Below are 18403 nucleotides of genomic sequence, written 5' to 3' on the forward strand. Positions count from 1 at the left end.
GTGTACACAACCACCCTATAATGATAAAAATCCACCCAGTGCTTTTTTAAAATATTGATAAATCATCTAAAATCAAGCCATTCTCAGATTCTTGGTCCCTCCCACAATTGTTGATTGACACTGATTTACCTTAGACCTGCCCTGAGTAAGCTGTCATCAGTCCTCCATTGTTTGGACGCCGGAACAGGAGTAGACCAGAATGACTCCTAAGCGATTGAGGTGTTTTTTTCTTGGGTGTAATAATGAACATAGCAGTCGTCATTTACTCCCGACATCTGAGCCTCTGAAGACGCAGAGGATTAAGTTTGTTTTTGAAGGGAATGCGCCCCCCGATATATCTAAATGCGTTTATGTTCGCGCAAATCATTTGTGATCCAGCTTCACCTCCAGAAGAAGTGAATATAAGTTTTTTAATGAATTGCAAAATTGCAAATCGCCTTTCCTAATAATGTACTAGTTAGCAAGTTTCACGATGAATGGGGCTAAAGTTTACAGTCTCTCAGAGAACTGCTCATCACCCCACAGAAGAGAGGGGTGGGGTGAGCGGAGCTCATTAGCATTTAAAGGGAAATGCACCATAACGGCTTGCTGTGAACAGAGCTGTTTTTGACAGGTTAAAAGGGTGTTGTTTTACACTACCATTGAGACATTTATCCAAAGTATGTTATAGACTTTTCATTAAGACCCTAAAGAATCATATCAACTTGTGGAAAATGGGCATCCAATGACCCCTTTAAAACTCTCATGTTTACCAAGGAAGTGAGTCAGTGTAAATAACTTATACAATCAAGTTAAAATGACATGGTTACTTCTTCAAATGCATTTTTGTCTCACGTTTGCCTTTTTTAACACTATTGGTTATGTTTAAGGTAGGGTTAGTGTAGGTGTTGCATTATTTTCAAATGTGATAGAGCATTAATCTTGTAGTGGAACTCTTCAGACTTTCAATTCTGAACTGATGTGATGCGTATAACAACCAACAAAATAAAACATATTTGTTTTAGATGAAACTGAATGTGCTTTTGGCGCTATTTACTGGATATTTAACTTTGAAAGTGTTGCGAAACTTGCAACATAATGTCATTTTTCAGACATGTCGCCACAGTCACGTTTATCCAGTGTGCCTGGGTTGCATATATCTTACATAAAAAGCTGTGCAGAGCCAACTTTTTGTCACTTAGTTTGTATGTCTGATAAAGGAAGATTCCCACTAGCAGACATTTTGGATAACCTAACGTAACCTATTGGCACTCCCTGATCAAGAATGAAAGCGAGGTCATGACTAAATGGCTGGCTCTGACATTGCCTTTCGATTCCCTGTCACGTATTGCAATAGCCCATTTTGACAGTAAATCAATGTGAAGCTCGATAAAGTAAGAACAGGAGCACATCATGAGCATAAACAATTGTAATAGACTGAATTAGCATGCACCTCATTGAGTACCCTGTTAATGTGTTGATCTAGAAAGCAGGTTTGTGAACTGATCAGAAAATTCCAAACAAAAATTTCAGTTCAATTTGAATTTAATTCAAAAAGAGCAGCAAACATGATGCAGAAACACATCATGGAAGTAAATCAATTGAAACTGAAAAACATTTTTAAACTAGAAAAGCAAAACAAACGTTAAAGGTTGGACTGACAAAACCTTGTTTAAACATTTTGAAAAAAGATTAAAATGCCTTTAAGATGTTTGAAGGTTTATAGGCATTTGGAACAATTGGAACGATGGATAGATAGATAGATAGATAGATAGATAGATAGATAGATAGATAGATAGATAGATAGATAGATAGATAGATAGATAGATAGATAGATAGATAGATAGATAGATAGATAGATAGATAGATAGATAGATAGATAGATAGATAGATAGAAACATTTGGTTATGCAAGCACCATAACCAACAATAAGCATTTGCGCTGTAGTTTTAGATTTGCTGAGGAAAAAGGTTTGGATCTGATCTGAGCCGGACAGTGGGATTAGAGGGAGTATTTTAACATGGCAAAAAGAGTATTCAGGCTGGATTTGAGGTGAAGTTTTCTCTTATTCTCAGTTGGGCTCTTAGTGTGCAGCTGTGAAAATGCTTGCTAGCCTCGTTCACAGCAGAAGCCTTGAGGAGCTAAGCATCTAAACCCAGAAAACGAGGGCGAGGGATTGAAGGACTCTCAATTTTCTCTGCTTCTTTTCGTCCTCTCTGACTTAATAAACATCCTGTTACCTGCTGACAGGTAGACCAAATCCCATCCCACTGAGCTCAGAAAAGCCACCTTGCTTCTCAAAGAAATGGATTCACGCAATTCAGATGTCTTGCCTGAAAGCCAAACCTGTTAGACATTTGTGACGCTTGTAATCAGTGTTGAGGGGTAACTAAAAGTAGAAAACTTGCATGTAAGCAATCTTAAGGGCCTTCGCTTAACTTCCCCAGAACTGCTTATAATACAGTATAATGTGTGTCTCACTACACCAGCAACTAATGAAGTTTTGAGTCCCAGGAGTCAGCTGATGGGGATCCTCAATTGCAGCAGTTATTCATGATGGGGATCATGGGAAATATGGAAAGGCATTTTAATGAGCTTTTGTTTGTGCGTAGCACATAGATTTTGTTTTTCATTTAACTGTCTTACAATTGACAGTTTTTCATTAAACTGTGGCAGTTGCGTATTGAGCTATGGCTAATGTCTTAATGTTGAAAGTCCACGTAAATCCTTCCGACAACAAAACTCCCTCTGGAGAGCACGTCATCGAATGGACGGCGTCTTTATTAAGGGAGTTCAATAAAACTAGTCCGATAATTGCTGTCACTCTCTGCTACCAGAAACCAACTTAATATACATTGAAGATTCAACAAACGTCTTTGTTTTGATTTAATAGCCATCAGGAGTCCACCAAGATGTAAATGTTTATTTCCTGTCATTTCTTAGACTGATAGTACGAGCTAGTCGACTCCAGTAGATGGCTTCGCCCAGTCTTTTGTGTTTTCCTGCCTCGCATGCGTTGTGTTGCTTCAGCGCTGATTAGATTTACTCAGCTCTGCTCCGGCCAATCCGTTTAAAGAGAGAGAGGCGAGCCAAAGCCTGTTTCGATGCAGAAATGGCTGCAGGCATTGTTGACCGAAGGCCTTGAGATCGTTTTAAACCAACCTCTCACTCAAAACGGCATGAATAACTAAGACATTTTAATTGAACTCTCATCTTCATCTCAAGCTACATGTTAAGGAAAAGTACCGCTCTTTGAAGCACTAACTGCTGCTTTTAAATCAAAATCAATATGATATTCATGATGTTGAGTTTTTTTAGGACCATTACGATTATTTGAACAATATGACATTATTTCATGACAAGCACATTTTCCCCTCAAATATGAGTTAATTTAATGTCCCCATGCATTAGTTTTGTTTTGTTTTTGTAATTCTCACTCTCATTGGATTCTCATATTACTTTATTTATTTAAATCATTGTAAGTTGAAAAGAGTGCAACAATATTTTACAAATGAAAAAATATGAATATACATATAGTCAATACGATGTTCTTTTGAAAGAAATAAATCAATACTTTTCAGCTAGGATTCATTAAATCAAAAGTGACAGTAAAGATATGTATAATGTAACACAACATATCTATTTCAAATTAATCATGTTCTGTTAAAGAATTTATCAAAGAAAAATAATTCAGAACACATTAATATTAAGCAGCATACCTATTTTTAACACTGATAATAATAAGAAATGTTTCTTGAACACCCAATCCACATATTACATGATTTCTGAAGGATCATGTGACACTGAAGACTAGAGTAATGATGCTGAAAATTCAGCTTTGCATCACAGGAATAAATTACATTTAAAATTTTATCCAAATTGAAAAAGGTTATTTTAAATTGTGATAATATTTCACAACATTACTGTTTTTACATTATTTTTGATTATATAAAGGCAGCCTTGGTGAGCAAAGGAGACTTCTATTAAAAACATAAAAAAACATTTACATTGATCGATTTATATTGATTATTATTATTGATAAGTTATAAGTTAAATATCAGTATATTGTCAGCGCTGATATCCTTGTGCACTGTAAAAAAAAAAAAAAATTGGGCAAACTTAAAAGTTTAAGGCAACCAGCTTCAGCAGATTTTTGAGTTTTCTCAACTTCTTGTTTTAAGTTTATACAACAAAAAGTTAAGAAAACTCAGAAATTTCCAAAAAAATAAATAAGTTGAGAAAACTAAAAAATCTGCTGAAGCTGGTTGCCTTAAACTTTTAAGTTGGCTCAAACTTTTTTTTTTTTTTTTTTTTTTTTTTTCAGTGTGGTTAGCGCGTCAACATATCAGCGACCCGAGTTCAAATCCCATCTGAGGTCCTTTGCTGATCCCGCTCCCCTCTCTCCACCCCAATACTTTCCTGTCATCTCTCCACTGTCTTCTCGAAATAAAAAAAGGCATAAAAAAATCTGTATATTTTATCATTATATGTTATGAAAGCAATATACTACTGCTATGGTGTTGCCACATTACAGTGATTTTATCATGTTTAAGGAAGTTTTAGGCACTCTTGTGGCTTATTGCTTATTTAATGACACTTAAACTAAATCATAATCACTGATAGATTAACCTGAACGGTTTACCTCTCTACAACCCTTTTAATAGCACTAGACATGGTAAACATTCAAGGTTCTCTGTCAGTGAACATAAGGCCTCAGATCGGATCTTTATTTGGCAGCCAATCTCCCAGAATAGCTCTTCATCACCCACTTCTCCTCATCTTGACTTTTGCAGGAGTCTGATGCTCTCAAGTCCTCTGAGAAGATCTGCAGGCAGCTGATCTATCACCTGACCCCTCACTCCAAGTGGAGCAGACAGAACGTGCCCAGGAGGAAGTCTCAAGCCTGGTAAGAGTGTTGTGTCTGTCCATCTGTTCCTTATTAGGATACACCTCCACAACAACTGACATCAGAGCTTAGAAAACTCTTCACTGATAGATTGAAATACAGACAACTAGAAGGAAAGGAAATTAGTCATTCTTGACGTCATAAGATGCTTAAATGGGTATGAAAGTTTAATTGGGTTAATGTTGAGCTACCTCAGTTACTTAACAGATCACAGACAGTTACATAATGACAATACTGTCATCAAGTGTCTTGTCTGTTACCACATAATAGCACATTTTTCCTTAGGTGCTACACATTTACCATGTACCATGTATATACAGTAATGTGTCTTATTAGTTACCATATAAAGATACTGTAAGGACGTGCCTGTTTGTACCCACTTGTCAGTAAGTACTACATATTTACCATGTATATACATTAGTAAGTACAGTAAAGTATCTAATTAGTTACCTTGTACAGGCACCACCTGTAAGTGACCGTTCTTACCCACACTTCTCTGTATGTACACTAATTACCATGCATGTACGACTGTTAAGTACAGCCGTGTTTCATATTTGTTACCATGTACATACACTTCAGGCAATTACCTTGTGTTACCCCTCATTTGCCTGTGGGTACAAGATATTTACCATGTATGTCCCAGGGAAGTACACATACTGTAAAATAAAGCGCTACCAAAATAATTTACTTATTACTGAAATAACACTGCAGCAGAACACAAAAGAAGATATTTTGAACAATGTCTTAGTGTTTTTTATACATAATGAAAGTCTCTATTGACTTTCATTGTATTATGACATCGGTCAAAATATCTTTGAGTGTAATTATTTCCTTTTACGTTAAATAGAAAGTCGTACCGGTTTGGATAGTTATGGTTAGTAAATGATGACAGATATATTTTGGTGAACGATCCTTTTAAGGAGGCACAAGCAGAATCAGAATTGTTTAATTCATTACCAAAGCCACCCCAAATCCTCATCTTCACAATGCTAAAGTTTTGAATGAGGATCTGAAAATAAAAACAGTAATATTGTGAAATATTATTACAATTTAGTGTGGTGTCACATGATCCTTCAGAAATCATTCATGTGTTGAAAACAGTTGTGCTGGTTAATATTATTGTGGAAACCATGATCATTGTATCTTTTATGAATAGAAAGTTCAAAGAACAGCTCTTATTAGAAATAGAAATCTTTTGCAACATTGTCCATTTTCATCCTTGCAAAATAAAGGTATTAAAAAGGTGTATAAAAAATCTTACTGACCCCAAACTTTTGCACATTATTATATATGCTCATTTGGATTCAAACCGACAACGTTAGTGTTTTTTAAGCACTTTTTAATCTGCCATTTGTGCTACAAGAACCTACTGCAGTTTTTATCTCCTGATCCTGACACTTTCCATCATGTAAAAGTGCAGAGGATGTTACCTGAGACGCCTGTCACTTCCCAATCTTACAGTCTTAGTGCTACAACTCTTGATATCATCTCACACGATTGGCATTTTGCCTCAAATGCGGACAGGTGAAACTCAGATGAATGTTTCTCTCAGATGAGTTCTTCCATCAGATAACGTGATTTCCCACCAAACAGCATACAAAACACAGGGAACGTCATTCCCTCTGGGTGTTGGGCAGGTATGGTGAGGAAGTCATTAGGAAAGGGAAAGCCTTTTTAATGATATCCATGTTCTCTCCCCATCCCAGAGCAATTAACCCAGTTTGGGAGATTTCGACAGCTGCAGTTTAGTTCTTCTGCTCCTTGTTTTATCAGCAACTCATCTCCAAACAAGCCCGAACAATAACAAGCCATCATCGCCATCACTCACGTAATTCGTGAACCTCTGCTCTTTCAATCTCTGTTATGAAAGCCTAATCTGCAGAAATGCCTCCTCCGTTTGTCTTGTCACACTCTCAGAGATGGTCGTGAGGGAAAAGATTGAATGCTTCAGCGGAACAAGACGCCTGTAAGAGTGTGAAGATACTGTCAGGCCGACCGTTGTTCTATTTAAAGGGAACACAAGGAGAAGAAAGATGCGGTGTTGCTGATGCTCTCGGCTTCTAAAGACATCCCCCATCTTTCTTTCCTCTTTCTAATATTCTTTAGGAGAGCTTTCAGGCTCCTTTAAACCACATCGATTTTTTTTCTGCCAAGCAACTCTCCCAGAAAAGATTTAAAGAGAGAGGTTAGGTGGCCAGAGGGGAAAACCTCAAAGATAGAGTATCAGAGAGACTCGAGGAGAGAGAGAGAGAGAGAGAGCTGAGAAAAACTGCATTTGTGAGCATCTGTGCTGCTAGTACCAGAGTCGAAGGGAAAGTTCATCTTTACTCTAACTCATGTTGATCCAAACCAGTTTGTAATTACTTTTTGACTGGAACTCAACATTTTTCTCAGAAAATGACTTTGAACATTTGGTCTGTATGCATTATTTCAAGACTTAATGAAACTATTCAAAAGTTTTGTTCAATTTAACTCCCCTCCAATGTAGCTTGTGGAACTCATTCATAGCGGCATATGTGGCATCAATGAACAACGTGCATGATTTTACGATTTTAGCATTTTTTTCCGCAGTGTTGATTCAATAAACATACACTCTAGTGAATGCATAGTAGTTCATCAGAGTATCGCTGAGTATTATAATTCTAATATATATTTATTTATACTATATGAATATAGATAATAGATATGGATTATTTGTATAATATTATATAACATTAAATTATATATTACAATATATTATATTAATTAATAAACTTAATAAACTGAGAATATCGTGAAAAAGTTCATTATTTTTTGTAACTAATTTCAAAAAGTGAAACTTTCATATGTTCTAGATTCATTACATGTAAAACATTTCAAAAGTTGTTTTGTTTTAACTTTGATGATTAGAGTTTATAGCTCATGAAAGTAAAAAATCCAGTATCTCAAAATATTAGAATATTTCCTAAAATCAATCAAAAAAAGGATTTGCAAAACAGAAAGGTTCAAGTTCTTTAAAGTATGTTAATTTATGCACTCAATACTTGGTCGGGGCTCCTTTAGCACAAACTCCAGCATCAGTGAGGAATGGCATGGAAGCGATCAGTCTGTGGCTCTGCTGAGGCACTACTGAGCCTTCAGCTCATCTGTATTGTTGGATTGACTGTTTCTCATCTTTCTCTTGAAAATATCCCATAGCTTCCATATAGGGTTCAGGTCAGGCATGTTGGCTGGCCAATCAAGCACAGTAATTCATGGTCAGCAAACCAATTGGAAGTGGTTTTGGCACTGTGGGCAGGTGCTAAAGTCCTGCTGGAAAAGGAAATCAGCATCTCCATAAAGCTTTTCAGCAGATGGAAGCATAAGTGCTCTAAAATCTCCTGGTAGACGGCTTGACTTTGGACTTGATAAAACACAAAGGACCAACACCAGCAGACGGCACCCCAAATCATCTCTGACTTCAGAAACTTCACACTGGACTTCAAGCAGCTTGCATTCTTTGCCTCTTCAGTCTTCCTCCAGACTCCAGACCTTGATTTCAAAATTAAATGCAAAATTGACTTTTATCTGAAAAGAGGACTTTGAACCACTGAGCAACAGTCCAGTTATTTTTCTCCTTAGCCCAGGTAAGATGCTTCTGACGTTGTTTCTGTTTCAGAAGTGGCTTGGTAGCCCTTTTCCTGAAGACGTCTGAGCATGGTGACTCCTGATGCACTGACTCCAGCTTCAGTCCACTCCTTGTGAAGCTCTCCCAAGTGTTGAAATTGGCTTTGCTTGACAGTATTCTCAAGCTTGCGGTCATCCCTGTTGCTTGTGTGCCTTTCCCTATCCAATTTCTTCCTTCCAGTCAACTTTGCATTTAATATGCTTTGATACAGCACTCTGTGAACAGCCACCCCTTTCAGTAATGACCCTCTATGACTTACCCTCTTTGTGGAGGTTGTCAATGATTGTCTTCTGGAACATTGCCAAGTCAGCAGTCTGTGTGTGTATAAAATGTATTTATACCCTCATATTTTCTTCTGAGATGAAAGTGTTTTGATTATTCATACTTGTAACATTCATTGCAGCTCTGTTTTGTGCCCGTACGCTTGAGAAGCCAGTGTTCTTTTGTGGTGTTTTTAAAGCCTGTTCTCGATTCCAGGCTAATCACCCACATATTCTTGATAGCTCCTGGAAAAGCCCCTCGTGCGAGAGCATGAAACAGCATAGCGGCAGTTGTTATTTCATCAACCCCGCGCTCATGCAAGGCAGCCTATCGCCTCTCAGCCATAACGGCCTCCCAAACCAAATGGAATGATGAATCTGTTTAATAAAGCAGTCAGCAGGGGTGAAGATGAGCCAGCAGATGTAATTATCCCCTCTCGGATGGAGGTCTCGGCTCTGCTTCGGGGTCGCCCGCATCGTGTTGATGCCAAGTTTATTGGGGGAGCGTTTGCGTTAAAAGCACCGAGGAGTTGATATTTGTCAGCTAACATCCTCCTCATTCTGATAAGTGCTACGTGGAGCGAGTAGGCTGCCTGCCGCTGGGGTAAAACGTACACGACCCATGGCTGCCCGGTCAGTGGAGAGCCACGGTTAAGAGCATGATGAAAGAGAATTCATGGCAGAGTGAGTCTGACCCAAAAGAGGACCTGCGGACGCTCACGGTGGCCTAGAAAACAGGCCTGTTTTGGCTGGTGCGTTAGATGACAGATTGAGCTGAACACATGTGGGGCAGCTTGGGTTTCAGTTTACATGATGCATGTGCCCACTGCTGGCGGACAGAAACCCGCACGTGTCCATCGAGAGCCGGTTGGCGTTTTAGCCCACATTTGAAGATGACGTCAACCCGAGCAGAATGATCCGCATCTGATCTGTTCTGCATCCCGCATCCATGTTTTGTGTCCCATATGTTCCTGCGGACATGTACTCGCTGTGGCGTCTTTTAGATTATAGGAGAAATACACTTTGAGGAGTCCTTTGATCTTACCGTTTTGTTTTCCATTCGAAATTTGGCTTGTCTAGATTTGGAATATAAGAAAATATATTTTCACTCAAGTATTTTTCACTCAAGCATTTTTTCAAGTTTGAGGCGACATATTCCTGAATTTCAGTTCCTTCAGAAATAGAAGAAAATTATTTCTAGATATTTTCTAGATACCGGTGGTATCAAATGGTACTACAATGGAATTTTAATCTACACCTTGATCATTTCTGATGATCAGATTCATATACCATGGTATTTATTTGTGCAAGTTCTTTTTTAATACTTATGAGAACTTTTTGTAAAAAAAAAATATATATATTTTTTAGGGTGCTTAGATATTTATTTGTTTTACTGGAAAACAAGACAAAAAATAATGATTTCTGTAGTGTACACTCTAACCCTCATGTCTCTGCTGTTTACTCTCCTTTTGACTGATTTATTTTTTTATGTATTTTTTTCCCATTTCTGCTTCCTGACCTCTCTGTTGACCACGTTTAAATGTGTTTGACCTACATATCGTCTGTCTGTTCAGCTCTGGAGGACCGATGGTAGAAAGGTCATTAGCAGATCTGACTCATCTCTCCTGTTTCTCTCTTCACTCTCCAGTTGCCCTGCTTTTATTGAACTAACTGATGTTAAGTTGTCTGCTTTGTTCTCGTCCCCTTTGCCCTGGTTGAGGTGTTGAGTGACTTCACTTCGCTCAATTTAATCCTATTAGATACACCAGAATCTACCCTGACAACAGTGTTAAGCAGGCATCCTTAAGCCTTATCCGTGATTAATCGCCTGTTGATCTCCATATGGGGAACTTTTGGTACAGAACATTTAGCCCCTTGTAAATAACAGGACAAGACAATGACTGTTTTCAACGTGACTGACATCCTTGTCAGAGGTGTGTTGACTATGGCAGCTTATTCCTGATTTGTAATGTTATTAGATAGTTTTTTTTGCTAGTATATTCCCCAATTTCCATAAAAAAATCAAATTTTACCGTATTGCATAGAAATTGTAAGTTATTTTAAGTTGATATATGTGTGTATACATGGCTTTAATTTATTTTAAGTTTTTTTTAATGTAATTTTTTTTATATTAATATACATTTAATAAATATCTGTTGTAATTACTATACTATATACTTTTTTATGCATTATAAACTGATTATTCCTAGAACCTCTCTCTCTCTCTCTCTCTCTCTCTCTCTCTCTATATATATATATATATATATGTATGTGTGTGTGTGTGTGTGTGCATGTGTGTGTGTGTGTGTAATTTAATATTATATATTTGTACATAAATCATGTGCTTTTTGTTAGGCATGGAAGTCTATTTAACAGAAATATTGATAGACATTCAAGAAGATGTTACAGTATTAGCATGAATGCAAACAAGAGCCATAAAATATCTTCCCCCTGTTGAAAAGATGCATTTGCCCTCCAAACGCTTTGATTAGCATAAACATCACATCACTGTTTGTAGCCTTGGCAGAAACCAGGCGAATGTGCCGACACATAAATTCCCAGAGGGCTGACGCATTAAAAAGGCAGAGCAGACAGTCGGCACCGATCTGCTGTACAGTAGCAGAGCTCAAAGCGGCTATCAGCCACTGTGGTGCATCCCTTCTGAAGCAATACATTTCAGTGCCGTTTCTCTAGCCGTTTTGCAATGACTCTGCTGGCTGGGCGCCTGCTATGCTACTGTTATATAATCCATCACTTCCTCGCAGACGGGCCTTTCCAATAACTCAACTGTCACAGCCTTATATGGGCAGATAGAAAGGAGTTGCAGGCATTAGACTCATGCTTAGAAATGCATACAAGCATGTAGTATTAGCGGCAATCAGGGTTTGAGCTTGAGCTCTGATTTAAGGTGTCTTTTTTGAAGATACGAGGGAGCAGCGCTCCTCATCAGTCTTTTTTAGGAGCACCATGCTATAACACACATCATGTGCTATTATCATCATTGTAATTATTGCTATCATTACTCTTTGCTCTTATCAAAGGGGAGCTCTTTCAATGGCTGCAAATATAACACTACTACACTTCTAAATAGGGCAAGGGGATGTTTTATAATCTGATTCAAATCGGGCCTATCTTTGTGTATAATTAGACAAACCTTTCATCTAAATTACTGCACCATTGAAAGCACCCCGCGATTATGCTGGAAATGGGTCTTCCTTGGAGTTTCTAGGAACAATCAGTCTGATAAGTAATATGAAATTGCTAAACCTTGTTTATGAACTTTTATATGAACTTTTAAATTCTAACTTTTTTCTAGCTAAACTCTAGCTTTTCTGCTTTATCAAGATTACTTATTATATGCTTTTTAATCCATTTTCACACATTAGCAAGTGCCATGTATTGTCCACTGGCATAGTTGTTTAAGCTAATTAGTGATAAATTTAATTACATTTTTTATGTATTATTTATAGTATCATAGTAATGAGAATATAATGGAGAATGTGTTTAATGTGTTTAATGTGTTTAGCTGTTTTTTTAATTATTATTTTTTAAACTAATCAAAATAACCCAGCTGCAGTTTGATTGAGATTAATTAGAATTCACAATGAAAAAACATGTTTTTTGAAAATTGTTAAAAACGGAGTTATCTGTTTTTGCAAATTAACTCTTCATATATATATATATATATATATATATATATATATATATATATATATGTGTGTGTGTGTGTGTGTCTATATATATATATAGAGAGAGAGAGAGAGAGAGTACAGAAAAAATGGTACCATTTATCTTGGTGTATCTTGATTTCATGTTATAACCTTTTTATATTCTTCATTATTTAATTCTTTTATAATATTACAGTAATTCTAATTTGAGGGAAAATGTGTCTAATAGTCTTGAAATTATTGGTACAAAAGAAAAGGTCATGGCTTAACTTGCTTTATGCAAAACATAATTTCTTAGTTGTTTTCATTTTGATCCTATTCCTCCCTAATCCGTAACGTTCCTTTCACATTAGCACGTAGCGTGAGTTTTCCACTGGCTCAGTTGGTGAAGCTGCCGCTCAAATCCATGTAGGTGAAACCCCATGGAGAGGCAGCGATGTCCTGAGATCGCTCTTGTTGGAGGGATCTCGCATGTGATAGTGTGTTTGTGTTGAGCAGGATTAGCTGCTCCAGGAATTGGCACTACTTCAGTCTAACACTCACCGTTAAGCCCACAGTGGCCTTCTGACGGCTAATTAAAGCAGGTTGGCATCAACTCACAGTGCCACACAACAAGCGAGAGGTGGGATGATTGAGAGATTGAGGGCAATGGGGGCTGTTTTTGGTAGGTGTGTGTTTTATGACAGGCCAGTATCTTACATGATTATTTTTAGTAAACATCACTGTAGATTCTCAGCTGTGCTGGGACTGAAACATATACTAAAGCCCACAGTTCTGTTTACACACTTTTGATTGAACAAGTCTTGGCACCAAATAAGATTCATCAAGGGTCAATTAATTTCATAGCATGGGGCCTGTGTGTGTGTGTGTGCATCATAACTCGCTTGTATAAATTTATTAATCAGTTCAATCAGGTATGTAGAGTGTTTTGCTGCAGGGAAATTTGCATGCTGTGTATAATTTCAAGTAAAGAGCTGTTTCTGTGTGATTCAATAACAGTTCACGTCATTTTCCCCTCCACATTTTGAGATTCTAACTAATAAAAGTTTTGAACAGAAAACAAACTTAAGATGTTTTAAGTTTTGTTTTTATGCATATTTATATGTGTGTGTGTGTGTGTTATATCATTTTTATATATTTAGAGTTTACATATATATATATATATATATATATAGTATATGTATATATATTATATAATAACATAATGCAATGCTAGTTTTACAGTTAATTATTCTTTTCATATTTTATTATTTAAGTAATTAAATATATTTAATGAGTGTGAGTATATATTTATACTTGTCTTTTTTATATCTTTTAAATGTGTGTGTGTTTGAGTATAATATTCTGTTTTTTTTGTTATAGTCATTTTTACATGTAATTTAAATATATATAATTAATTAATTATAATTACATCTAAAAAAAATACAAAAATGTTTATGCAAAAAATGGGTTTAGACTAGAGTAAATCAATAGAAATCAACAAAAATAAGTGCAAGTATTTCGCTAAAAGGTTTAATTATGGATTTAATATTTTGAGAATTACAACAGCAAATAATACAGAGAGCCCTTGCAGCTTTTACACAGAGTTTTCTGTCTACTATCCACATTGATATATATAGCATTGACTATCTCACCAGTACTGAAATGGGATTAGCCAACTGGAAAGTCATTGTTCTGTGCAGTTCACATTTAAGATTGCTGGGAAAATGTGTACGTATGTGGCACTGAAGAGAGACAAAAACTGATTACTACCCACAGAAAGCTCACAGTATAACCACAAACATCATCCCGGGACAGATTCAGAGCCCTTGGAGAAGAGGGACAAATCAAAAAATGTGACTTAGACTGTCCGTTCAGCGGAGGCACCTCGCGTCACATCGTGCCTTTAAATCTAAATAAAGTCTCAGAGACATAAGCATATATAGAGCATATGTCAAAGTGTCAGTATGAGGCAATATTAATGCAAATGGGCCTTCAAACCTGCCACGTCGTCAGGACTTGGTAGAGAAATCATCTGAAGAGAGTTTTGACAACGTTATTTTGAGTCATGGTGGCGTGGTATGTAGATCTGCACTGACAGGTTTTTAAATAGGTTTTACCTACAAGTCAGTGTGTGATGAGAAGTGCTGCTGAAGCTCTGCATGTACATCTCAGGGTTGCTTAGTCAACCCATTTTACTTTGCAGAAGACGCACTGTACATCTTTAGCAAATTAAAGCATGTGTTTGGTGGAAATGAAGGTGCAGTAGTGAAATGTAAGGACTAGGGCTGTCCATTTAATGTTAATGTAGTGCAATTAACTTTTTGTAATGTCTATTCAGTGATATTGCCTGCCACCGTAATGAAATTTGTTTGAATTGTTTTATTTTGGGGGCTTTTTCCAGCAAATTTTGGTGCATATGATTTATGTTATTAATTAATCAGTCAAGTAACTTAATTGGACAAAAAAAATTCAGAATGTGTCATATGTGGCAGTCTGTTATGTTTTAATGCTTGTTTCCTTGTAGTACCAAGCTGTTTTTGAGATTGCATTTGATAGGTCATGTAAGCTCTCGGTGAAAACATGTCAGTATCCCAAAGGGCAGAGTGGATGTACGATGCAATTAGAGCCAGTAGATCTCTCATTAAGCAGCTTGTTCAGTTCCTCCATAGATTCTAGATTGTACCATAGTTCATTTAATCAATGCATTGATCGGTTTTGTCTACTGACCTTATATATAACCCTGAAAATCACCTTTCAAATTTCACAATTTCTCCTTAATCTAGGATTTATGTGCACATCAATTGTACAAACCAAAACTTTATATATATAAATATATATACACACACATATAATTTGAAAAATATAATTAAATATTATATTAAAATAATATTAAAATATTTTTAATATAATACTATATATATATTTTATATATATATATATGTATTTATTTATTTATTTTTATTTAGATTGCTTTTATTTTGTAGCAGAATAGGCTATTTTTGATTGCTTGTCAATGTTTGATTGACCTAGTTAATCGTGTAGTTCCAAACTCAACCAGCAGGGGCTAACTGCCAAACATAACCAGCCAACCTTGACCTCCAGGGTGATACCATGACATTCTTAGAAGTACCATTTAAATACCACGGTTTATTAATTTCTCACCATATGTATAACCCTGCCACTTTACCTAAAGTTCAGTCTTAACAACAATGTCAGCAGCCCATGTTAATAAAGTCCCAGAGATAAACGATAAAGAATGCATTGAGCCTAAACCAGGATAAGCGCTGCCATGTTACCTTGCAGATGGGCAGCCAAATCTGGATTGCAGTCTGCTACCTACCCCATCCATTCCACCCCCATCCCACCAACTCAAGGATCTCTCAGCACCCTTCCTCACGACTATGACACCAACACACAGTGTTGTTTTTGAAAAGGGCTGATCCGTGCATTTTGTTTGCCTGGACCTCTGGTTCCTACGCAGAACAGTGCTAGGCAGCCCCTGTAGGAAAGCCCTTAATCCAATCAGACAAGCCCAAACTCAGAACAATAAAGAACACAGCGTAGGAAGTCCAAATCCTGCAGTCATAGCAAAAGCCCCTCTGAATGTAATGCTATCATGCCAGGCAGAGGAGAAGCAGATGGACTTTCCCCACTGCAGAGGGGTGGGGTGCTGCAGGGTGAATGAAGAAGGGAGCTGCATTCCTGTTCAGTTGTCAGCTCTCTAATTTAAAGCGTAGTCAGTGCACATGGAGCCGTTGCTCATGCATAGGAGTCTTTATTCGATGTCGATTTAATGCAAAGAATTGGTCTGTCTTCAAAGCTGATTTACAATTATTTTTAGGAATTGACAACCTTGCCCCCTGGCTGCTGTGTAGTCAACTACTTAATCTGCACACAAGTATATGGGGGAGCTGCAGTAGCAAACCACACACATTAGCAAACAACTCCGTCAGCCCGAGTTTCCACAGTTTTCCATTTTTTGGTGTGTGCACTAATTTTTTCTGACAGCCCTGACTTGCTTGTCAACGTGACCGCTCTAGGCAAGAACAATGACTCATTGAACCCTTTCCATCCATCCATACATTCAATTTCCATGTTTCTCTCCCTTTTTTTGTGAGTCTAAGAGAATCTAATCCAAAACCCAAAGTACTGTGCATGATTTGGTGGTGGTGCTTTGAAATAAGCTTTTAACTGAGGCTGCTCAGTTTTGTTGCTCCGGCTTTGCATATATGGATTTTCGGAGGACGTCCTGATTGGTAATGTGCAGTGACAGAGGGGGAAATGCAGGCGCTGTGCAGATTCTGCACATCACAAACAGCATTGGGCATCACTGTTAGAAACAGTTGGCAGTCTGTCGCCTGTCTCTTTCTGACCTTTATCTGAGAAAACAAACTGGTTAAGTCACATGGATTTTGAGATTGAATGATGACTGATGTTTGAATGAGTAATATATGTTTTACGGGGATCAAGTCAAATGTAATATACTGTCACATGATTCATGTACTGTAATAATTCTTAGAATGGTGTAGGCGTGTTTTTGCTTTTATATCTAAGGCTGTTTTTCCTAAAGCAGTGGTGGATAAAGTACCTGAAAGTGCACACGCAAGTAAAAGTACAGATATCTTACCAGAAAATGACTTTGGTAGAAGTTGAAGTCACCGTTTAGAATATTACTTGATTAAAGTCTTAAAGTATGCTATATTTATTGTACTTAAGTATGTAAAGTATATTTTTAATATTAAACATCCTTAAGTACTGAAAATAAAAGTACAAGTATGCAAAATGGAAAAGGAGCAAATATATATATATACTGCCCTCCAAAAGTTTGAAAACGCCCTAGAAAAGTGGGGTTTTGGACAATACTGGCATGAATCCTTTATCATTTGTACATAATTTTGCACTGATAAGGGACAACACAAACTACGAAAACCTATTTTATTACAAAAAAAATTTGATTCATCAAAATATCCACCATTAGCAGTTATTACAGCTCTGCATATTCTGGGCATCCGAGCTGTCAGTTTATTCAAACATTGACTTGATACTGTATATTACTCCAGGCCTCCTGAAGGATTGCTCAAAGATGATTCACCCTGGTTGGACACTTCTTACGGACATCACGGTCCAGTTCCTCCCATAGTAGCTCAATTGGGTTGAGGTCGGGAGATTGGGAAGGCCATTCCATGACAGACATGATGCCAGCTGACTGTTTCCTCTCCAAATAGGATTTGCACAGATTCAGTCATTGAGATTCAACTGATTCTTTCCAATGGGTGATTCATTCGGGAACAAAGCATTTGACTGTCCCTGCGTTCCATTCGGAAGAGCGCATCCCTATGCCCATCCCTACCCCTTCAAAGGGTTTTCCCTCCGGATTGAGAGCTTCGAAGGGTGTAAGGGACCAAACAACTTTTCTTGAAGTGCCCTTCTGCGTCATCCTCCTGTGCCCACACAGAGTTCCATGAACTTTCATCATGGAAAGAATCAGCGCAAAGGATCATGGGAGCCCGAAGTGACCATCAGTTGTACCCTTCGAAATCCTTCATTCCGAAAGGCCCTTTGACCCTTCAGTATGGTGGCCATAATTGTTTTCACTCCGAAGTGCCCTTTGGAGGGCGATATATGCCGTTTGGAACGCACCGTGTGATATATATTAACTGTATTAAATTGTATAAATATAGAAAACATACTGCTGCAGTTTTTCCATCTGCAATTTACAATGCCTTGAATTTTGGCGTTTTAATAGACTAATAAATCATGGTATGGGTTGTGTCAAGCTATTCATTTGTCTGGTTGTTTGATGAAAAAAAAATGTATTTGCAATTAAGCAACAACTGTAGCAGCAGAATTTCAGAAGAACTGATGAGGCATGGTTTGATCTTTGGCTGACCAATAAGCAGAAAGGGCGTTTAATTCCTGCCAACATGTAGAAATCGAATATTCAAGCTGTTTATTCATTTTT

General features: G+C 37.3%; 1 protein-coding gene and 1 long non-coding RNA gene across 2 annotated transcripts in view; both read left to right on the forward strand.

Moving 5' to 3' along the window:
* Nucleotides 1-18403, forward strand: part of LOC306866153 — a 527798-nt gene that overhangs the window by 102665 nt on the left and 406730 nt on the right. The gene's annotated exons all lie outside the window — the stretch shown is intronic.
* The window catches only part of LOC306865889 (leucine-rich repeat-containing protein 75B-like), a 29057-nt gene that overhangs the window by 6297 nt on the left and 4357 nt on the right, over nucleotides 1-18403 (forward strand). The window contains exon 3 of the mRNA XM_079410709.1: nucleotides 4773-4885. Within this exon, the coding sequence (XP_079266835.1) occupies nucleotides 4773-4885 (113 nt within the window). The remainder of the gene's footprint in view (nucleotides 1-4772; nucleotides 4886-18403) is intronic.

Source organism: Barbus barbus (assembly GCF_936440315.1).
Source record: "Barbus barbus genome assembly, chromosome: 47".
NCBI classification, from domain to species: Eukaryota; Metazoa; Chordata; class Actinopteri; order Cypriniformes; family Cyprinidae; genus Barbus; species Barbus barbus.